This window comes from Harpia harpyja, chromosome Z (assembly GCF_026419915.1).
Source record: "Harpia harpyja isolate bHarHar1 chromosome Z, bHarHar1 primary haplotype, whole genome shotgun sequence".
NCBI lineage: Eukaryota > Metazoa > Chordata > Aves > Accipitriformes > Accipitridae > Harpia > Harpia harpyja.
The window spans coordinates 92,646,185-92,668,695 of NC_068969.1; the positions used below are offsets into that span (position 1 = coordinate 92,646,185).

Consider the following 22,511-nt stretch of genomic DNA (forward strand, 5'->3'; position numbering starts at 1 on the left):
CAGAAGCTGGTGGTTTGGTCCTCCACCAAGGAGCAGCGGCAAAGCCGATGAAGAAGAATCCCTGGGGTGGGGGGATGCTGCAGCCTGGCCCCTGGCTGCCCAAAACACACACTGGACAGGCTGGCGCCCAGCTGGGGAGTGCATCAGGGGCACAGTCCTGCAGCTCGTCCCCCTTGTGTTCCCATTACCCCTGAAGGCAGGTGAAGGGACATGGTTCACGTGCATGGAGAGTGTGGGCTGGAGAGCACATTTCTCTGCTGTCTCCTGCCCTCGTTTAGGGTTTCAGAAAGATCAATTGCAGCAGCACGAAGCAGAGTGGTTTCACATAAAGTCTTGTAAAGTCTGACATTTTTGATGGCAGCTTTTTCTCCCTGCAGGTGATTTATGCTCCTGCTGCACCACCTTGTTTTACACTTTTCCTCGGAGCGCAGCCTGAGCCCGCAGCACCTGCTGCACCACCAGCAGAGCCCACGCAGGCTTTCCTGCTGGAAAATGCAGGTTTGTGGCAAGTCAGGGCAGGTGGTCCCAGTCCTCCCCAGCTGCTGTGTCTCCTGGCGGGGCACCGTGCAGCTGCAGTGGGGGAACGGGCACAGCCCAAATCCCACTGCCTCAAGGCAAATCCCGGTCCAGGTTCTTAACATCCACCATTTAAAGCAACCGTTTGGATTCCTATCCCATGTTTGTGGCAGCAAATAAAACAACAAGCAAGGAAAATCTTGAAATCCATACTTGAAAGAAATGACTGAAAATTATTTTAATCCTTTGATCCTGCATAAACAGGTATTTTGGAACCCTGCTGTGTTGGGTTGCCAATCCCTTCTTCTTCAGAGGTATGGAAGACCCAGAGATTGACATAATTCACCTCTTAAATAAGAGAGAATTAACACCTCATAGGAATTCTGAGGGTCCTAAATTCATTTAATATATATACACAACTCATGGTACATTTTTTCTTTTTTTTTTAACGTCTTAGATTGATTCCCACTTACTCCTACAGTCATTACACATTTTTTGCAAGGCAGCCCTGGAAGAGGAGCAATTTCCCAGGTTCATCCCACCTGCAGCACCCCTCAGGAGCCACGCTTTTTGGAGGTGCTGTGCTCAGTGCTCTGGCCGGGAGACTTTCCCAACACAAGAGCCAGGCCTGGCGCGGGGCCAGCTGGGCGGATTTGACACCAGACAGGATTTCCCCTTGACCCGACCAGCCATCTTCCTGCCTGGGTGGAGAGGCTCCTGTAGGACCCAGGATCCCACCCAGAAACGGGACCCACTTTTCTGCAGCAGGGGTGGGAACTGGCATCCCGTGATTTCAGCATCGTGCCAACAGCCCACATGATGCCCACATCCATGCCTCTTGGCTGGGCTGAGGAACACGCCAGCACTTCACCATCGTGGTCCCCACTAGGATGACAGCACACCGCTGGTGGTTTTTAAGTGAGGGAAAGGCCACCGCCCGTGGGTACATGTGGTGGGGGTGTCACCATGTTTTGGTGAGCATCGTGAGCCGTTCCTCCTGTCTAGCTCAGAAATCAGTTTAAAATGGAGAACCTGTGGGGGATGTACAGCCCTCTGCGGGGGACTTTTTGATTGCAGGGCAGAGCGACTTGTTTGTGGGGTAGTGTGCGGCCGGAGGGGCAGCACAGGGGGAGTACCGTGCTTGGCCCCCAGCAGCGTTCAGCACCTCACAAGCACTCAGTGACAAACACTGTGGCACTAAAGCCAATTATTACCACTGGTGTTTGCATGCTCTTAAATTTCCCGTGAGGAAAAGTAGAGCAGGAAGAGTTTCAACCAAGCACAGAGGAAGTAAAATTATCAGCAGACAAATACTCATGAGGGGACTCTCCCAGCAATGCCTGTGGTCTGACAGACCCCCTGAATGCCATGATGGAGAAAGGATCCACCCAGCACTTCGGAACAGCAAACACCAGCATACAGAAAAGGAGTGTTCCCTGTTAAGCATGGGAGTTGAATCAGCCTGCAACAGCCCTGGTTCCTGCTGTCGCAGAGGGGCTGCAGCCTGCCCGAGCTTAAGCCCACAGCAGGTGCCCATAGCAAAGCCCCCTGACAGCACTGAAACCCTCTCCTGCTACCTACTGCCATAAATTCTTACCCCTCCCCATTTTGCTTTAGAAGCACAAAGAGCTAAATTAATGAGATAGGTACATGTAATGAATAATTCAGATACCTCCAATCTTTAGTCATTTTTACCAAGCTCAGCAATTGCTTGTGCACATGGATGAGAAGAGGAACTTCAGTCACCCAATACAATTTCATAATGAATTCTTCATATTGTGAAATTGAGGCAGGCCCTGGAATTCATTATTTGCATCATAAAGCTTCCCATTTCCTCAAAGAACACCCCCCACCCCCCAAAAAAATCTCTGGAGTTATTTCTACTTCCTTACATCACACATAAATTCTACGACACATAAGAATATGCTTCACAGCAGTACAGGAAGAGGCAGGATTAGCTTTGGCTGATATCCCCTCCTGATTCAGAGGACTCTTCTTACAAAACAACACATTCATCTTAAATTGGAGATTTCTGGTATAGGTGGTTTGAGGAAGAATACATGCCACCAGGGCTTGTAGCCTGCCAGAAACAAGACATAGGGTACAAGAGTGAGTCCAAGCTGCTGCATGCCAGGAAAGCACAGCGGGGACGACAGGAACACGCCAAACCTTAGCCTTTGAGCATTAGCATGGAAAATGGCAAATGAACAAGGAGCAAACATCCCAAACAAATTCCCCTGAACTTTTCGCTACCAGCTGCAGAGCGAGCAGGATTTCCAGCAAATGCAGAGCTGGCTGGAAAAGAGGAAGAGCTGTTAGTGGGATGTGGAGTGAGCTTTTCAGGTTGTCATTCGGGTAAGTTATTTTCTTCTGTATTTTATAAATTAAGGAGGAGGAAAAACCCAGCTAAATCAGACCTGCACAGAAGCATCCTAGCAGCAGACAAATACAGCAGCAGGGCACTGGTGCCGTGGCCTCTCTGTGCCCGCCAGCCCCAACAGCCCACCCAAGAGGTTTAGGCAAAGATGCAAAAGGGAGTGAGCCCTGCACTGGATTTTAAGCTTTGCTCCTGCCACATTGACTGCTCCCATCTCCCCAGCTGCCTGCAGGGATGAGCACAGCACAGCTCAGGTGAAACCCGACGGACACATCATCTCCAGCTACCAGTGCAGCCGCGGTATTCATACACTATTGCAGAGCTGAAGCTGCTGACTTCGTGCATGCCCTTGGTGCCAGAGAAGCCCATATATCTCCATCTTCACGGGTGTCGAGCTTGATGCTCTCCAGATTCCTTGAAGCTTCACTGATCGAGTCGCTGGGGCTGGATCAGCTCCCTGGTTCAGCCCACCTGGCCTCTCCCCACCACGCCGGGGCACATTGGCCGAGCCTAGTATGTTTTCACCATGCCTTGCTCTACTAGGTAGTGAAGAAAGAGTACCACTTAAGCCTGATGAAAACAAAGTTGTCAAGCTAATAACTCAGCCATTTAAGAAAAGAAAAAAAAAGGCGGGTTGAGATGTCTGGCTAGAGCCACCGCTCAGCGCCATCCCAGGCTCTGAGGACCAGACAACCCTGTCCTGCTGGCATTGGATCCCCTCCTGCCTGCAGCTACCGCACACGTATGTGCCTATCATAGAGATCATTAGAAATATTATCCCTCTCCAGAAAACTGATCATTACCTGTAATCTAAATACAAGAGGAAAAGAGTTCATTTTCAGACTGAACTATTGCTTTTCAGCTTTACTGTTTCTATTGAGAAGTATGTTTCAGCATTGCAATCCTTTTTGCAGCAATATAGGCACAGACCCTGTGCCTATATTTCAGTTGTTTTATAAGTTCTTGTGACTTTTGTAAGTGATGTATCAAATTTTGTTCAACTCAAACTCCCCTTTGCATTAAATTCCCATTTGGTGGGATGCTGCAGTCTCATCTGCCCTTTTCTTGCTCTACCTCCTATTTCACACTGAACTACCCTGTACTTAGCGGAGACATTTCACTCTATATGAGCATCAAGACCAATTTCCCTCAGTTTCCATTTTTTAAAAATCTGTTCTGCCACAGAAAAGTATCAGTGCACAGTAATTTGACTATATTTAAAGCAGGGAAGTTCCTCTTTCACTTTGAAACTACTGTTTTTCTCACATTGAGTCTGAGAGGTCCAGCAAGCATTTCTTTTCCTTCTGACCTGCTTTCTAGCCAACTCGCCCAGTTTGTCTGAGCCTTGCTGCTCAGTCTCGCTTTCGTTAAGGGAACGTAGCACAAGATCATCCATTTTAGCAACCCGCCTCTCACCGTAATGGCCTGTGATTTATACCTTTTCATTTTCACAGCACTCGCCTGTGTTAGCTGTGAAGCATCCAGCACTGCAGAGACAATGTGCATGGAGGTGAGTGACAGCCACCGGTCCCTCTCGAGACACAGGACCTGCGTATGGTCTCTGGTGAATACTTGCCTGCTGACACCTGACTCTTTTCAGCTCCCGAGGGGCTTCTCTCAGGGGGACCTGAAGGCCTTTATTAGAGAAGTAAGGCAGGTGTCTTGAGATGTGCTTAGCAACATCAGTCACTGTCTCTCCTCCTCCTCACACCCACGCATCTGTGCACCCTCACGCTCTCTCCTACCGCTGCTGGGGACTTCGGGAGCCTGTCAAACCAGCACTGCACTTCACCTCCCAGAGAGCTTGAAGGATGAGAAAGTTTCACAGGAGTGTTTAGTAGATATCGGAGCTAGACAGAAGACAGATAAAAGGATTTTGCCTCTTGTGCAGTGCTCTCCATACAGGAATCTTGTACCTAGTGGTGGGATGATGGTGTCTCTATTTGCCATTTGGTTGGTGTGCGGTAACACATGAGGGTTTTTCCAGGGGCAGGAGAAAAGGCTGACCCATAAGATTTCTCTTTTCTCTTCTCTCTTTTCTTTTTCCCTTTTCTTCTCTCTTCTTTTTTCTCTTTTCGGGAGACAAGGAAAAAAAAAGGCAAGGATTTTGATTCAGGGAAAGAAGCACCATGGAAGCCTAGCCCTACACAGCACACATTTGGGGCCAATAGCAAATTCCTTAGTGAATTAAATGTACAAATCCCTGAGCACCCAGAGTTGTACAGCGGGATCCCCCAGGGGATGGTTTCTCCTTGGCTCCCTGTGAGAGCCACTCCATTCCCCTAAGTGTATAGAGAGAGCTCACTTACTCACTGTTTTGTTTCAATGGTAAAACAGGCATTGTTCTCATTTATAGTGACAGCTAAATATTTCTGTATCTGTCTAAACCACATGCCACAGCAGCCAGCTCCACGGGTTCTTCTTTGCTTATCAGTACTGAAAGCATCAGCTTTTCTAAGTCTGTATTTTGCAATTTCTATAGTTATCGGCACTGTATTATTTTGGTGCTTCTAGGCTGGACCTGAGTCCCCGTGCTACAGCCACATCTTGTGACAGCAGGTAACGGGCTGGATTCCAGTCCCCCAGGTCATGCCGAGTGCCCACACGTGGGGGGCTCAGGTGTGGGCAGCACTGGGTCACCCCTCCCCGCTGCTGCCACCCCCAGTGCTGTCCACCTGGCGCTGAGCTCCAGCCAGGAGCCAGGGGAGCAGGGCAGCGGAGGAGCCATGCTTCCCACCCACGCAGGGCATTTTGCTGCGACAGTCCCTTTCCACTTCTCCCTCCCGGCTCCACCATGCTGCTGCCAGCCTCCCTCTGCCCCTGCCCACCGGGCTGCACTGCCTGCAGCAGCGTGGGGCTGTGGCACTCCCCAGCACACACTGGTTGCCGGATTTGTGCTGAAAGGAAAGGAAGAAAGCATTCACCATACCCAGCTTGCGGCTTGCAACAAATACTGCTCTTCTTCCCCCTCCAGCGAGGCTACTGAGTGCCATCACTGCCCACCTGCCTCTCCTAAGCCACAGACAGGCAGAGACATGGTTTGGTCTAAAATACTCACAGTCCCACATGAACAGAAAGACCCGAACCCCATGCACTGTTCCCCAGGGTCCACGCACATGCCCCTCAACAAAGCCCCGGCGGGCCACACGTTTCCACCCCACAGGGCGCACACGTGCACCGTCCCCAGCTCATTGCGGACGCCAGCCTCCAGTGCATTTCTCTCCGGACAACCCGCTGCCACCTGTGCTTGCTTTCTTCTGGCTAGTAGAACAGCTTTGAATCCAACTAAACCAGTCAGATTGGCCAACTGTGCGACATGTGCATTTACCTCCCTGCAAGCAGAACGTCTCCAAGCTTCCTGGCAGGATATTGCCAAAGCTGCCACCCCCATGTGGCCCTGGGGACCCAGGCTGGGACCATGACCATCCAGGACAGGCTGTCCCCTTGCCCTTTGGGAGCAGGGCTGGGCAAGGGGGAGGCTGACACTGTGCTGGCTGTGCCCACGCTTCCCATTGCAGCTTGGCAGCTGGGACAAGTGCAATGCTCTGAGCATCGCCACCACCTGGAGCAGCACAGCAGGCTATTTCGGGGCAGCACTTCCCTGTGTGCCATGGTCCCAGGCTCTGGCTGACTTTCATGCAATCACAAGGCAAAGGCAGGCCAGGCACATTTAATGAATTTCCCTGGTATCCACAGAGTAGACTTCTCTATATAAGAAATTGATTTACTTTCAGTTAAACTGAAAAGCCTTCATAGAAATTGTAGACTCGGCATATCAGATATAATATTTATCTAGTCTGTGCTAAGCCTTCCCGCCATCCTCTCACTGCAGCGTGTAACTGCAGTTCAGATCCAATTAATTTGGACATGTTCCTCCTAGAAACACTCCCAGACCTACTCTTTTTAACATCTCTGCAAGGTTTTTTTTAAGACTTCTCTTAGAATAAGCTTTGTTACAAGACTCATGAAATTCAGAATTTAAAACTACCTGTGGGGATTCTTTCTTAGGGATTAACAGTTCATCTGGAAGAGTAAACAATCCTCATATGTGCTAACCTTGATAAGTACTACAGATGGGACACGCTTTGAATTAGTACAAGAGAGATTCAAGGCATTTGTTTTAAAAACACACTCCACAAACCCCCAAGACTGTGCATTGCAAGTCTGCCCTGAGGCTTCTTAGGGTTCTGGCTGCTGCTTTTTTAAATAATTGAAAATTCTGTTTGGTTTTGGTTTGTTGGTTGGTTTTTTTTGTTGTTGGTGGTAGTTTTTTTGAAAAGCCATAGTTTCCTTCTATTTATATTTGCAGTACATACCTCTTGCAGTTTCACTATGTATTTTCCACAGATTACAGTAAATAAAAGCTATAGCTGTGAAGGTTTAGGACTGAGGGAGGTTCCTGAAAAACTACCTGTCACAACAGAAATCCTCGACTTCAGCTTCAACATGCTCCCTTCCCTCCAGAATTCAACCTTCTCTGAGTTGAAGTCTCTCCTCTACTTGGACTTAACAAGGTACGGAAGGAGCATCCTCCCTTCTGCACATCACATTGGTGAAAGCCCCTGTCCCTGCTGGAGGCTTACTGGATCACACCACAGCAGCATCTCCCTGCCTTCACAGGGAAACCACCAGTAGCGCTTGCAGACAGGTGGTGAAGTGTTTTGCTAAGCAGAGGTTGATCCCCTTGGGCAGTATCTAGGCTTCTTCTCTGATGACAATCGTTTGCAGGACAGTGGGTGAAATATGCATTTTCCAGATATTACTGCTGCTAAGACGGTAGTGACAGCAAAGTTACTAGAGCAATTTTTTAATTCACTTTTTTATAAAGATATTGTTCCTAAAACCTAAAGAAAGACAGGTTTTGTCCTTGGAAATGCCCAACTTTTTCTATAGAAAAAGAGATTTTCATTTTATTAAGCTGGACACTGAAAACCTCATGTCTCCCTGAATTCCACAAATGCCTCTTCATGCCCATCATTTCAGGCCAGGTTTTTCTTCTCACCAGGATCCTGTATTTAACTGTGAACTTAGAAGTACCAGGCAAGTGTTACTGGAAAAGACAGACACTTTTATCCTGGTGAAGGCAACTGATCATTAGTTTTTACAGATATGAAGTGCAGTTCGGGTTATCACGTATACCGGGAGAGTTTTGCGAGACAGGTCACTGATGCTGGTTTCTGTTGCTTTCTGAAGGTGTCAGATCAACTGGGTGTATGATGGCGCTTTTCACAGCAACAGGCAGCTGAAGACAATTGTGCTGACTGGAAACCTGCTCTTGTTTCTGTCTGACACAGCATTCACTGGCCCATGGTCCCTGAAGCAGCTTGACTTAACACAGACAGGAATAACCAGTATGTCCTTTATTCCAATGACAAACCTGCACAGCTTGGATACCCTCATCTTGGGCAGCAACCACATCTCTTCACTGCAGCTTCCTCCCAACTTTCCCACTCAAAACCTCAAATACCTTGACTTTCAAATGAACAACATAAGAGCAGTCACAGCAGAAGATGTCCGTGTTCTGCAGAAGACCAGCAATATAACTCTCATCTTTAAAGGCAATAACTTTATATACATTGAACCTGGAGCTTTGCAGTCTCATTTCTACAGTTTGGACTTCGGGGGCTGCACTGACATCCCCAGGGTCCTGACAGGGATACAGAACTCCACAGCTCAGATCCTTTGGCTGGGAACATTTCACGGCATAGAAAAGGAGCCCTACATAAGCCCGAATGTTTTACAAGGCCTCTGTAATACCTCTGTCAAGGACCTCTATCTGCAGCTACGGCACTTCAGAAACCTAAATGCTGACACGTTTCAGTGCTTGACCAGGCTCTGAAAGCTGGACCTAACTCAAACCCACATCAGCACGTTGCCCCCTGGCATTAGCGGCATGAGCTCGCTAGTGGAGTTAGTTCTCAACACAAACTCCTTTGAGCACCTCTGCAACATCAGCTCTGCCGCCTTCCCCTCCCTCACCCACCTCCACATCAACGGGAACTTGCAGGTCCTGCAGCTGGGCTCTGGCTGTTTGCAGAAACTAGCAAAGCTTCAACATCTCGATTTAAGTAAGAGTCATATTGAAAGCTTTGACTGCTGTAATGAAGCGCTGAGCGGTTTGAGCAGCCTTCAGTACCTGAATCTGAGCTATAACACAAAGCTCCACCTCCAAGACGTGCTTATTAAGGACAGTGCTAACCTGGAGCTGCTGGACCTAGCTTCCACTCCTCTTCACATCAACACTTCACAGGGTCCTTTCCGAAATTTGCATCTCTTGCAAGTACTGAATCTTTCCTCCTCCCACATTAATACTAGCATGCAGCATCTCTTTCAAGGCCTGGAAAACCTCATGCTCTTGGACCTTAGTCAAAATAACTTTGAGTCGGGGATCATGCCAAAGGACAAACTGTTCCAACAGCTATCCAATTTAGAGGTGCTAATTTTATCATCCTGTGAACTGACAGCAGTAGGTGGCAAAGCATTTCACAGCCTCAAGAAGTTACGGCATGTTGATCTGAGCCACAACAAACTTATTGCATTCAGCACAGATGCATTTTCAAACCTCAAGAGCATCTATCTCAATTGTGCCCACAACAGGATCCGTATTGTGCCACGCGACAAGCTAGCATCCCTAGCTGGCCACTGCATAATCAATTTAAGTTACAACCCTCTGGACTGCACCTGCTCCAATATTGGCTTAATCACCTGGTACAAGCAGAATCTGGATAAAATTGAAGACTCTGAAGGAACAAGATGCTCTGAACCCAAATCGCTAGCTGGGGCTCAGCTGGCCACCATCTCGCTTTCCTGTGGGATCAACACAGCAGGAATCACTGCGGTTGTCCTGGCTATTTTATCCTGTGGTGCCATCTTCATTTGGGGTGCTTGCTATTTCAAGCGAAATTACCAGCAAATATAAGTTTATGATGGAGATATAGAAAATATGTACAGCAATTGTATTAAGATGAAAGACAACTTACTGTATTTGTTTGTGACCTGTATTTTCTTCACTTTTGTAATACCCTTTCCATTTGTATTATAACTTTCAGAAAAATAATGAAAAAATTTTATTTGAGAGCTGGAAAAATAAACTATGACCTGAGCCTTGAACATGAATAACTTCTCTTACAGAGAAATCCTACTTCAACTCAACGTTAGCCCCGGTGTCCCAGCTATTACGGCTAATGTACCTGTAAAGGGAAGATCCAAGGGCCAAAATGCAAACCTTGTTCTCTTTAAAAAAAAAAGCAGCAAACCACCGCCATGACCATCACTCCCAACAAAAAAAAACCCAAACCAACCAAACCCCCACCCTCTATCAAATGCCTTTGAAAAACAATGTCGTTTAAGAGCTGGCAGTGGTGTACCCTGCTCCACTAAAAAGAAAAAAAAACTTTCTGTGAAGAACAGATGCAACATTCATAGTCACTTAAGACCAACTTCTGCAGGACTGACAGAAACAGTCTGTATCATTTCTCCAATTTCTTTAAAATATTTTTTGATCCTTAGGAAGTTTCTGGCCATTGAACCTCTATCTGTCCATCTCTCACCCCAGGGCAGGCTCTGTTCCTGTACTACTTACTAGACTCCATAGTAAGCAAGGACCAGTAACAATTTCATCTTTAACCATAAAACTTGTAAATTTGGTCAAGAATCTGCAGGTGCTTGGCACTACACTTGCTTGCACAGGGCAAAAAACCAATGCCTATAGCTATGAGACTTTCCTGTGCCAGCCCAGAGTGGACTGTCTCCTCCAGCAGCAGCCCAGGAGAGAAAACTAGAGACTGCAAAGGGAGCAGCACAGTAGGGAGCAGCAATCTCATCCTACAGGTGCTCCTGGTGCTGACAGCTACTGATGGGAGCTTGCCATGCCTACTCATCTGCCCCATGTTACCATAGCATGATTTACTGCACTCATGCTTTAACAGGCTAACCCTGACATATAGACACAAACTTCTCAGATGGTATAACCCTTCTGTCTCTCTGTAGAATCTTCATCTTACAAAAAAAAAAAAAAAAAAAAAAAAAAATTTTAGGGTCTGTACCACATGGAGTCTTGCCCTGCCCCAGCAAGGCTCCCTGGTGTGCTACACCAGGAGCTGCGGTTGCTCACCGAGAGGAGGAAGGCAAGATCTCTCTCAACACTTCCCACGCTGGACTCCACATTCAGCTCCTGCCCGAACGGCATTTTGTCGATGTTTCTTCTGTAACATGCTGACTAGCTAAGATTTCAAAGATCCCTGCTGGACTAGAAAGTTTGTGCTCGTTTCTGAAGATGCTGTTGACAAGAATCCCTGCTTAGTCTTCTCAAGTAAGAAATACCTCTCTTATTTGAAAAGCCCCTTTTACTGCTAGCAGATCAGACTAACACAACATGGATTCTTGCAGCTTTCACATGCCGCCTTCATGTCACATATGCTGCCTGCCTTACCCACAGCTTCTCCTCCTCTTGCCCATGTAGCCATGTGCTGCCCAAGGGCACGCAGGGAGAGATGTTTGATGTTTCTTCTCCAGTTGCCTATAAACGCTCCCAGATATGGGGTACCAAGATGTTGCCTTTCCTCACAACTCTCCATAGTGTTGACCTGTATTCCTTGTTTCTGTGGCCGCTGACACACTCTGCACAGAAACCTCCTCCTGACCCCATCAGCAGGTGCTGTGCTCCAACTGCCCAGCTGCAGAACACCAAAGCTGCGTGGGCTGTCTGCATTAGACGAGCCCTTCCAAAAGGACTGGTCTAAGGGAGAGAAATGTCACCAAGGAAAACACGTTGCCCGAGGTGAGGACTCCCTGACTCATCCTTGGGAGCAAGGCAGAGATGCTCCTGAAGTCAGCCCAGGGTTCAAGGCGCATCTTCCCCTCCCTGTGCAAATCCGACTGGTTGAATGAGCAACCTCCGATAACTGCATTATCTAACAATCCAGCATGAATGCCAGTGTGTGCACCATCCTAGAGAGATCTGCTTCTTCCCTCTTAAATTTGTGGGTTCAGGTAAGTGTTAGAGAAATAGTGAAGTTAAAAGGGAGAAGTTAAAAGGGAGCATGATGCAGTTCATTGCTTGGCACAAGTGCAAAAAAAATTGCTGCAAGTATCAGGTAGTAACTATGGGAGATTCACAAATACCAGCCAACTTGAGGGGAAAACTGCATCTTAGGCTGATGCTTTCTGAAATGCCTGTGTTTGGAGAGAAGACCACAGATTCAAACACCACAAGTTTCTGAAATGCTACCCAGTGTCACGGCATTGAATCATGTAGACTTCAGATGGTTAAAACTCAAAGATGGCTGAAAAGGCAAAATGGTGAATGTGTTCCTGTGCAATATGTATCTGCACACAGAGTATTAACTACAGACTTTTCTGTGACCCATCCCTTTCCCTCTACACAACTTGGTTTTGATGACCCTATGTTTGTAGCAGGGAACCATCTGGAGACGTGAGCCGAGTAACAACCGGACACCGATACGGTTAGAGTTGTTCTCCCTTTATTGCCCAAACAGCGTGCTTATATACCTTGTCAAGCTAAACATCAGCTGTCCACGCACCAAAAGCTAAAATATAATTGGTTATACTATCTCTGTCCACGCGCCTAAACATAGGACATAATTGGTTATACTAACTCTGTACACGCGCCTAAACATAGGACACAATTGGTTATACTAACTAAAACATGCGAAACTTGTCTCAGCCTAATTGGTTAAGATAAACTGCTGAATTGAGGTTCTTCATGCCAAGTTCCCTTTATCTTGGAATGTGCACCTGTGTTCTTCTAATTGGCATCTTTCTTTTTTTGTCTTCTTGTTTATTCTGTTCAAGGCTTTCTAAAGGCGTCTGGAATACTTTTGCGACCGTTAGCTAAATATGTGTCCGCAACATATGTTCATCTGTTGTCATTTTTATTTTCTCTTTGATTTACTTTACAGTGCCATCTCTGCTTTATTTGCCTGCAAAACACCATTCACAGGACACCACGTAAAACAACACTGCTGAACAGCATACAGTGTGTGTTTTAGGATACATGAATCCTAAATACAGGGACTGATCATTCTGAAGGAAAATTTATATATGGCTATAATACACTAAAATGTCCAGATTATACATGAGAACTTTTTGAAGTCCAAAGATTTTGTCTTCTGGGATTACTTAGCAAGGATATAAATGGAAAGAGACAGTAGATTTATTTTTCTTTATAGAATTTGTTTACTCAGTCAAGCTCTGCTCTGATGCAGTCCTTGGTTTCCAGTCAGGCCTTTTATCTCTTGATTTTTTTCAAATACGGCTAGGGAGCTGGCACAAAGAGAGAACAAGGGAATTGCCTGAGGTGAATGGTGCCTAATAGGATTGAACTCACCACCATCCTGGCTCCTGGGCCACAGATATATCACTGAAGTCATGGTACAACACAAACTGCAAAACAGAACTTGTTATCAGTATTTACACAGAGAAGAAACTTGAGGAGATCTTAGCTAACAAGTCATGTTTCAGAGACTGGTAAGCACTTATCTTTATTCCAATTGGATAAACTAAAACTCAGAGCCAAGCCCTTCCTTCCCCAACTGTGCTTAAACAAGATACTGTCAGTTAGATGCAAGTCAATTTTTGAAAGGGTTTTACTCTGAACAGGATGGTTGAAGAGGCCAATTTCTAAATCTGTCATCTTAAAAAAAAAAAAAAATATCCCCTTGTCAATGATGCATCTTTTAAGAACTTTCTCATATTCAGTACTCATCTGTACCTGGAAAAAGAGCAAGTGAGATGCCTTCCCAACCACTCACCCATACCATACCTCCTGGAAATTACTCTTCCCCAGGAACGGACTACATCCTTCTCCAGCAAATCTCTCAGCCGTCCTCTTGCCCCTGTATCCAATTCACACCTGCGTTTTGAAGGGCTTGCTTTATGCTAGAACTCACCCATGTTGTTACTGTCTTCTTACTCTGCAGCCTTCTCTACTCTTCCTGATGCTCCCAACTCTTTGCAGCTTGAACTATAATCTCTAGCATCGCTTCCTACCCTCAGTTCATTCAAACCCATCCTTGGCAGGTGTCTGGTAGATTGAGCTGGTCAGTGCTAATCAAATACTATGGTATAGATACAGTCAGTGGAAAGAAAAACTGTTGCTAACCCAAACCATGAACTGGGACATGCATCTGTATACCCTCTAGTAACTTATACCCTCTAGTATCTTCCTGTTCTGTGATTTATTCTTTCTGAGCTACCATCCAAATTCAAGCTTGACATCCCTGCTAAGTCTTGCAAACTACATAAGAGGAAAATATGCTAAGGGAGCATATTTCTGCACTCCAAGATGGGAGTTCAGTGCTGAAGAAGGGAGCTCACATTTCCTTTCAGACCATTAAAGTATTCCCATCCCAGGTGAGGTGCAGTCTCTTCTTACAACAGTAGAAGCAAGGATGACAGGCTGCTGTGGTTTAAGCCCGGCCAGCAACTAAGCACCACACAGCCACTCACTCCCTTCCCCCAACCCAAGTGCAATGGGCAGGAGAATTGGGGGGTGGGGGTGGGGGACCAAGTAGAACTCATGGGCTAGGAACTATTTAATAACTGAAGTAAAATAAAATACTAAAAATAATAATAATAATAAAAAAAATTGTAATGAAAAGGAATATAAAAAAAAGAAGAGGAAAAAAAAATAAGACCAAAGAAAAGACAAGTGATGCACAATGCAATTGCTCACCACCCACTGACTGATGCCCAAACAGTGATCAGCCCCTCCCAGCCAACTCCCCCCAGTTCATATAGTGAGCATGGCATTCTATGGTACAGAATATCCCTTTGGCTAGTTCAGGTCAGCTGTCCTGGCCATGCTCCCTCCCAGCTTCTTCTACACCTGCTTGCTGGCAGAGCATGGGAAACTGAAAATCCTTAACTTAGGATAAGCACTGCTTAGTAACAACTAAAACATCAGTGTGTTACCAACATTATTCTCACACTAAATATAAAACACAGCACTGTACCAGCTACTAAAAAGAAAATTTAACTCTATCCCAGCTGAAACCAAGACACAGGCCATGCCAGATATACCCATGACCTTTCTCTCCCAACTTCTTCCTCAACACAACCCCCTTACACCAGCCCTTTCCTCTGGCCCTGAACACTATGGAGACTCACTCTGGGCACGCAGGTTTCTATGTCTCCCCAGGCAGAGGTGACCATTGCTGTTCACAGCCAGAGACGGCACAGCAGGCAGAGCAGTTAAAGTCAATCCTCAACTCCAGTCATTTCCTTTCCCTGAGCTGCCAGAGCCTGCTCTCCTCTCCTTATCACAGCCCCTGCCAGTGCACCAGTTTTGCAGACTACCTGCCTTCTGCTGGGTTGCAGCAAGTTGGAAGGGTTGGGGGTGACCTGCAGCTTCCCCTCACCTATTGGTTTCAAACAGAGAGCAAAGCAGCAAAAGTGATGCTGTAACACTGCTGCACTTGGTTTTGTACAGAGGAAAAACAGAGAAAACAATGCAACAGTAAAACGTGAACAAAAATACCCCCTCTGCCGGGCAGCTGTGCAGAGCTACCAGCAATGGAACAGTAAAGACACGTGTACTTTAATAGACACTGCTCCTCTGCAAGAAGTGGAAAGACAAAAATCAGGGGAGCAAAAGTCCTGCCCTGTTGCTCCTTCTGCCAAAAGGATTTTTCTTCATTGAAGAAACCACTGGATACTAAGGTGTTCTGCTCTATCTCCCCCATCTGGTTCACTGCATCCATTTTATCTTCTGAGAAAAAAGAATAAAGGGAGATTTTATGATATTCAAGGGGTAGAGATTTCAAAACTGAAGAAAACACTGCCCTTACACACGCTCCAGGAATTTGTTAAGGCTGAAACTTCAGCGCAAATTAAAAAAAACAATAAAGATTGGCTATTTTGAGAAGGTACTAAAAAACATACTGCCCTATTGTAATGAATGATGACACGTTTTGGAGGAAAGATTTAAACATCATGTTACAGCCTACTGCTGTTGTTAGCTACCATCACTCCGCGCCTACCTACCCACCAGCACAGCAGTGGTTCCAGCCGCTGCCTGAGATGAGATAGCAGCTATGCAGATATACTCCATCCTCCATATACCTCCTCCCATCTCCAGCCTCAACTGCACTTCCTCATGCAAAATCCTTGGCCAGCATGTGCCTTAAGGGGTGCAATGAGTTGGCCCCAGAGAAAAAAAAACCAAAACAACAAACAACTGCCTGCCTCTGAGTAGAGCAGAGATGTGCCTTAAGTTACAGGAGTGAAAGCAGTTCAAGGAAAAATGCTAACGCAACAGCGTTTCATGCTGAATTTTTATTTCAATGTTATGCAACTGCATAAGTATAAATAATCGTGTTCAGTATACAACAATTATGACATCCATAAGGAGTTTCTTAGAGAAAATAAGACTGCAAACACTTTATTGCACAAACCCTAATAATTTTTTTTCTTTCCTTTTTCTTTTTTGTAAGCTGAGGAATCTACAGCAGGAAGTCTACAAAAGAACACATCAGATCTACAATCACATAAAGACTGACCAAGCAGAACACAGGCAGGAGGATCTCTAACAGCTCACTGATAAGGTACACACCAACAAACAGGTACTACATAAACACAAGCTTAAGCACTATTACACTTCCAAAATGCAAAGAACTTATTTGTTAGAAGTGATAATGAATTATACAAAATATACATAAAGGTATGCTGTAAACAAATAGCTAGGTGTGCTTTAAAGGAAACAAAAGGATAGTTGAAAAAACGCAGAAGACTGTAAACTAGGAAATACTTCCCAGACAGAAATGTTATTTTGAAGTGCATTAGCATTCATTTGTAGTAACTGCCAAAGCACAGATGAACTGTAAATGTCGAGACCATTTATCTGTAGAGCTGCTCAAAAAATATTATCCATTGCTCACTAGCTCCTCTGCAAACCCATCAAAGGCAGTATGAATGTTATAGTGCCACATGAAAAATCAGGACTTGTTTGTGATGTTATTGTTCCATGACAGGTCTGCTGTAATCCAACTTAACTAATCAGTATAATAAAATTTTCACCAGAGGGAACTTAATTCTGCACACTGTCAGTTGCCACACAAACCTCCAAGTCAAGATTACACTGTGCTTTTATGAACAATTTTCTAGCTTTTGAGACAGAAAGACAATCCGTAAGACCTGATGAAACAGGTATGGGCCTAGCTCTACTGTGGGTACATATAACAGAAATAGGCAAACTCCCCATTCTATTGATCCCAATCATTAAAAAACACACATCTGCAAGGGTATCTTGTAGTGCTTCTGTATATGTTTCAAATTTTACCTTTCATCCTTCAAAACAAACTAAATACCTCCACACTAAAATTATTGAAGTCTACATGTTCCACAGTATATAAAATTTAAATAAGGCTTAGCAAAAGTAAAAACACAGTCACATTCTAGCACCAAATAGCTCCAACAGGTTCCTTTGTTACAAAATGCTTCTTTTATAATTACAGTATTTACTTTTTTTTGCATACAAATAAAGATTATGTTATGAAATGTATGGAGCTACTCAATGCATTTAGAAATGAATGTGAAACCCAGAATTACTTGCTAAAAACAGCAAGTTAAGTCTACAACATAAGGCCCCAGCTACGTATTAAAATGTATTGGATGTCCTGAACTTTTCTGAAGATATGATGCTGAAACTGCTTTTTTCCCTTTTCCCCTTACTTGTCATAAAGCAGGAAAAAAGCTACAGCTGTATGAAGCTAATGATGCAGACCTATATGCCATGATAATATGTATTCTCTACATGTATTAAAAAACAGGGATGAACGTACTAGTACTGCAAGTCGTGTGCTTATACTTGTGCCTCACACTGTAAGGGTCCAAATTTAAAAAAGCTCAAGGAACTCAAGAGAGGACTGCAGCAAAAACTAGAGCACATGGCATGTGCTTCAGAGTCTCAGCCTTTTCTGAGGTGAAGGTCACAGAACACACTCCCAATAGACAAGGCAAGAACCACCATTTCACCAGAGAACACGAGTCTTGCTGGGACACCCTGATAACCAACTGGTCCTCCCATAGCTTTAATGACACCTACTCTAAGAGGCTTTGTGCAGTAGGGAGATGCAGTTAGGTCTTGTGTTAGATCTGGTGAAGCAGTCAGCCACGTACAGTACTATCAAAATTGGATTATTAAAAATACATGTAAAAACTCACAATAAGTCACTGTATTTATTCCGTAGTAGTATTTTTTTAACCTCTAGCTAGGATTTTTAGTAAGTAAAAATGTGGCCTGTTTTTGTTTTCCAGTCAGACCAATGCTTGTGCATGTCCACAGCAGGTCTGAGTTTTAATAATTCGGTTTCATATTCGAGTATGGCAAATAAGTGGCAAAGCAACTATCTTAAAAAAGGGGAGAGTAAACAATGCAATCAGCAGCAAAGTATATATGCTACATTCAAACCCCAAACACATCGCTAGGTATTTACAGAGGAAATCTTTTCTTCAACAGCTCTCAGCTATAAAGGTATTTTTGTACAAATACTATATGGTAACAGTTTTACCGGTTACAATTGGGAAGGCATTTTGAAAAAAAGTCCTCTCTTTATATATCCCCGGTCCTCTTTCTTTAGAGACATGAAAGCTTTGCCGCACAAAGACACGACACAGTGCTGGTTTAAAGGCAGTCTAATATATTGACATTGTTTCAGCTAGTCTTGTATTCATACCTGCCAGGTCTTACAGTTAACAAGTTTTTTTGTGAGGACTGCTCCGTGAAGTTTCCTTTCCTCGCCGCTGCCGAGCTGAGTCTTTGTCGTCAGAAAGTGCATTAGGGCGGTCGGGTGTGGTTGCTGACCTGGCTAAATCTTTACCTACATTCTGTTTTCTTGAAGCAGACTGCTGAGCCTGAACGGCATCTTTTCCCTTTACATCCACAGTGTTAACAAAAGACGACATTTCTTGATTTCCAGGTTTCCCCCCAAGGTTTGAAGCAGGGTGGTGGGCTTCTACTACAACAGCAGCACTGTGCAAGGCCATCAGTGAAACACTTTTAGTCATTTCTGCCTTACCGCTCCCTGCAGAAGAGGTGCTTTTCTTATTTACTTCCTTGCAGGTTGTGGGAAGCTCAGGTGAGCCTGCTTTAACCTTTGCTGAAGGTGCATCACTCTTTGCCGAAGACAAAACACATACTTCTTGTCTACATTCAGAGAAATTGGCTGAACAAGTCAGTGACTTTCCTGGTGTTGCACCCACACGACAAAAACTCTGCCCGCTGGCAGCCGACAAATGTTTTATTGCAGTCTGCTTGTTTGCATCCTCTGGCTGTTTTTGATTAACTTGGCCTTTCCCTTTTGAATCTTGAGAGCTTTTGCTACTTGTAGTCGCTTTTTCTGCTCCTTTTCCTCTGGCATCACAGTTTGCAAGGCAAAGGGTAGGTTCTACTTTCCCACTGTCAAGCTGAACATAAAGTGCGTCAGTGCGTATTTTTCCTTCCCGTCTTTTGTCTGCAGAGATCGTCTCATTACTAGGATTTCTGTCTGCCTGTTTGCTCAGCAAGAGACAGTCGTTCACAGTGGAAAACTTTGGAGACATCGTTTGTTTTTCACTGAGGTGAAGTTGCTTTAGATCAGCAGATTCCCTGAAGCCTGCTGGTTCTTGTCTCTGCATCTGCTTAGAACTCACTGGGCTGACAGCAGAGGATTTGGGTTTGGTGTCAGGAGTGATGCTGCTCATTTGGAGGGTGGCTACTGAGCCATGCTCCAAACTCACAGGCCTTTCGGCCTGCACATGGTCATTGCTCATTTTTCTCAATGACCCTGAAACGGAGGAAAAGGGATCTAGCACATTTTTACTGGCATGTTTCCCATCTTTCCGGGAGTTGGTAGACACCTGAATAATAGTTTCTTTTTCTTTTATGGTTGGAGTGCACGGTTTTTGTGACAACGTCTGCTTATCCAAGTACTTAGACTTAGAGGAATTCATATCAGAGGCTGGCCTGTTTTTATTACTGCTGCTTTCCACAAAGGTGGCAGCAGGCTTCACATGTTCTTGAACACCTACACGAACATCTACAGCACAGTTTCTGCTTACAGTGTCTCTCACAGCAGGGGAGCCTGAAGCATTAAGTTGCTGCCAAGGAACTTGGCTGGACTGCTCTTTCTCAGTAGTTTGAAGCCTTATGTCAGTGAACTGTTTCTGATCTTTCTTTCCTAAATCTTTGGCACTGTCCTTCTGCAGACAGGAAACTGGTGCAGACTTCTCACTTTTAGGATCATAATCTATTGGTTGCATGGGCCGTTTGCATAGAAGAACTTCACTCTTTGACTCTGCGATAACTTTCTTGGACTCACTGAGAACTTTCTGCTTGGTTATGTCCCTTTCCACAAAACTACTAGCAACACTGCTGTCATCTTTGCCTAGCTGTTTCAGTGATTCTCTGCCATCCTTAGGTTGTGTCTTGAGGCCAGGTGCCTGCATTTTTCCTTGCACCAGAGGTGGAATGGCAAAATCAGCACAGTTTTTTTCATTGCTTTTGGAGTAGCTCTTTATCAGGACATCCGAGACAGATACCTTCAGAGATGACTCCCTGATCACCTCCACCTTTGCAGGGACAGGCTCACAACTTCTCTGGGCTACTGGTTGTTTGCCAGGCAACTCTTTTTGTATTTGCTTCTCTTTTCCTACAGCTTTTTCAGGAGTGCTTTGGACAGCAGAAAATTTGGAGCATGTTTGAGTAGTTTTGACACTCTGACTTTGAATAACACAAGACTTTACCTCAACTGAATTGTCCTTCTGTTTTGAAGGGGAGGTGTCCTTCTTTTGAACAGGTTCGATAACAGAAATACTGCCTTTAGTAGCTGGACTAGAAACCTTTTTCTCTGTCACTACTTCTGCAGCCACAGGGATGACTGGTGGATTTGGAGAACTCTTGCTTCTTTGCAGAACCTGAGGCTCCGATACATTGACTTTGCCAGATTTTGAATAGCTTAACAACTGCTCTTTCTGACAGGCCAGCTCTGCCTTCCCACCACTCCCTTGTGGTGCTGGGAGTTTAGGAGATCCCCCATCACTGCTGGTGCTCTGTCCTTCTGGCAGCACGCACAAAGGCAGTTCAGTCTTCGAAGCCTGTGGCCCAGAAAGTAAGGCAATGTCTAGTGTGCCTTCTATTGGCTTCAAACAGGAAACAGACCTCCCATCAAGTTTATATTCTGATGGACTTTTTCTGACAGGAGCCTCAGTGGAAATAAGGGCTGATTTTTCCACACTTATGTCCGCTCGGCCATTCAAGGTCTTGAGAGGAACAAAAGAAACTGAGTTGATCTGAGCAGCATGTGCACTGCCAATAAATGCTCTACCATCAGCACCTGCAGTGGAGTCCTGCTGTATGTTTATGGGTCTGCCTGTATTAAGTTGAAGGCATTCATGAACATTTGATGTCAATTTGGGTTTTAGCACTGGACAGACACTGTCATCTTTTTCTTCAATGGACATTTTCTTTCTAAGGTAATCAATATTTGCAAGTTTACCATCTAATCTTTCAAATTTGACGAATTCTTTTGTTGGTACATTTTTATCTGTGTTTTCTCCTTTTCCATTTAGCATCCTGTCAGAGGACTGAGGTAGCACATCTTGCAGTGTACACGGAGGGGAAATTCTTTTGAAGTCATAAGAAATATGACTGGGTTCATTAGGTGGAGGTGCATGACACATCTGTGCATCTAAAGCAACACCATCATTTGATCGCAAGTTTGCGTTCTTTTGAAGGGTGTCTTTCAGTATGCCACCAGCTGACTGGGTCTCCAAAGCAACAATTTTTGTTTCAAACTGATTTGATCTTTCTAATACCTTCTGGAATGCTTTTTTGTCTCTTTCTTCCAATCTTAAGGTATTGGGATTTTCTGATTCACTGCTAGGTTCATATATAGCAGCATTTGCTTTTTCAGAAAAATCTTGCTTTTTCATAACTATCTTGAACTTCAGCTTCTCTCTGTCTAGCTCATCGATGGATTCTTGCCTACCTAATTTTCGGGAGACGGGTCGTTTCAAGCAGCCCTGCTCTACAGGCCTGACTCGTGTGAGTGATGGCATGTCACATACATTCTCCTCCAAGCTCTGAAGAGTTACTTCCCTTTGGGACAACTCTCTGTTCACTTCTTCTTGGGTCACTTCGAGACTGTGTTTTCGTGAACATAAGTGTTTCTTATCACTGCCATAAGAGGGTGCAAGTTTCTCTTCAGACTGGACTCTCTTCAACAGTGGGGATCTTGGTGGCTCTGCACTCTTTGGCCTAACAATATGCCTTACGATAGTTGGAGGGGAGTGCATTTTGCTAGGAAAAGATTGAGCTATTTTTGTATTTCCAATCGAATGTCCTAGCAATGGTGACGGAGATCGCTGAGGGGATGTTGGCTGGGGTGTTGGAGAAGGTGTCCGTGCAAGAGGAGAGAGAGGAATGCTGCCAGCTGATTTGCGTCTTCCTGATCTGTATCTTTGCCCACCAAGCTTTGGACCCAAGCCATGAAGAGTGCTGGGTCTTATGTGTCCTGAACCAGCTGGAGAATTGGGAGCACTTGAACTAGGAGAGCTACTCTGGGAAGAGTTAGTACCTACAAAAAGAACACACAAACATAAAATTAGCAAGATTTTTTTA

At 45.1% G+C, this 22,511-nt stretch overlaps 2 protein-coding genes across 15 annotated transcripts in view; one reads left to right on the forward strand and one right to left on the reverse strand.

Annotated features, from left to right (window-relative positions):
• Positions 1–7,181: 7,181 nt before the first annotated feature.
• Positions 7,182–10,003, forward strand: CD180 (CD180 molecule). The gene is given in 2 exon segments (XM_052778858.1): positions 7,182–7,407; positions 8,087–10,003. Coding segments are annotated over 2 exon segments (1,908 nt in total). The 5' UTR covers positions 7,182–7,225; the 3' UTR covers positions 9,813–10,003.
• A 6,171-nt stretch (positions 10,004–16,174) lies between these two features.
• MAST4 (microtubule associated serine/threonine kinase family member 4) overlaps positions 16,175–22,511 on the reverse strand; it is a 319,996-nt gene continuing 313,659 nt past the window's right edge. For all 14 annotated transcript variants that reach the window (XM_052776790.1, XM_052776788.1, XM_052776787.1 and 11 more), the window contains one exon: positions 16,175–22,467. In XM_052776790.1, the coding sequence (XP_052632750.1) occupies positions 18,605–22,467 (3,863 nt within the window). In that variant the 3' untranslated portion in view covers positions 16,175–18,604. The remainder of the gene's footprint in view (positions 22,468–22,511) is intronic.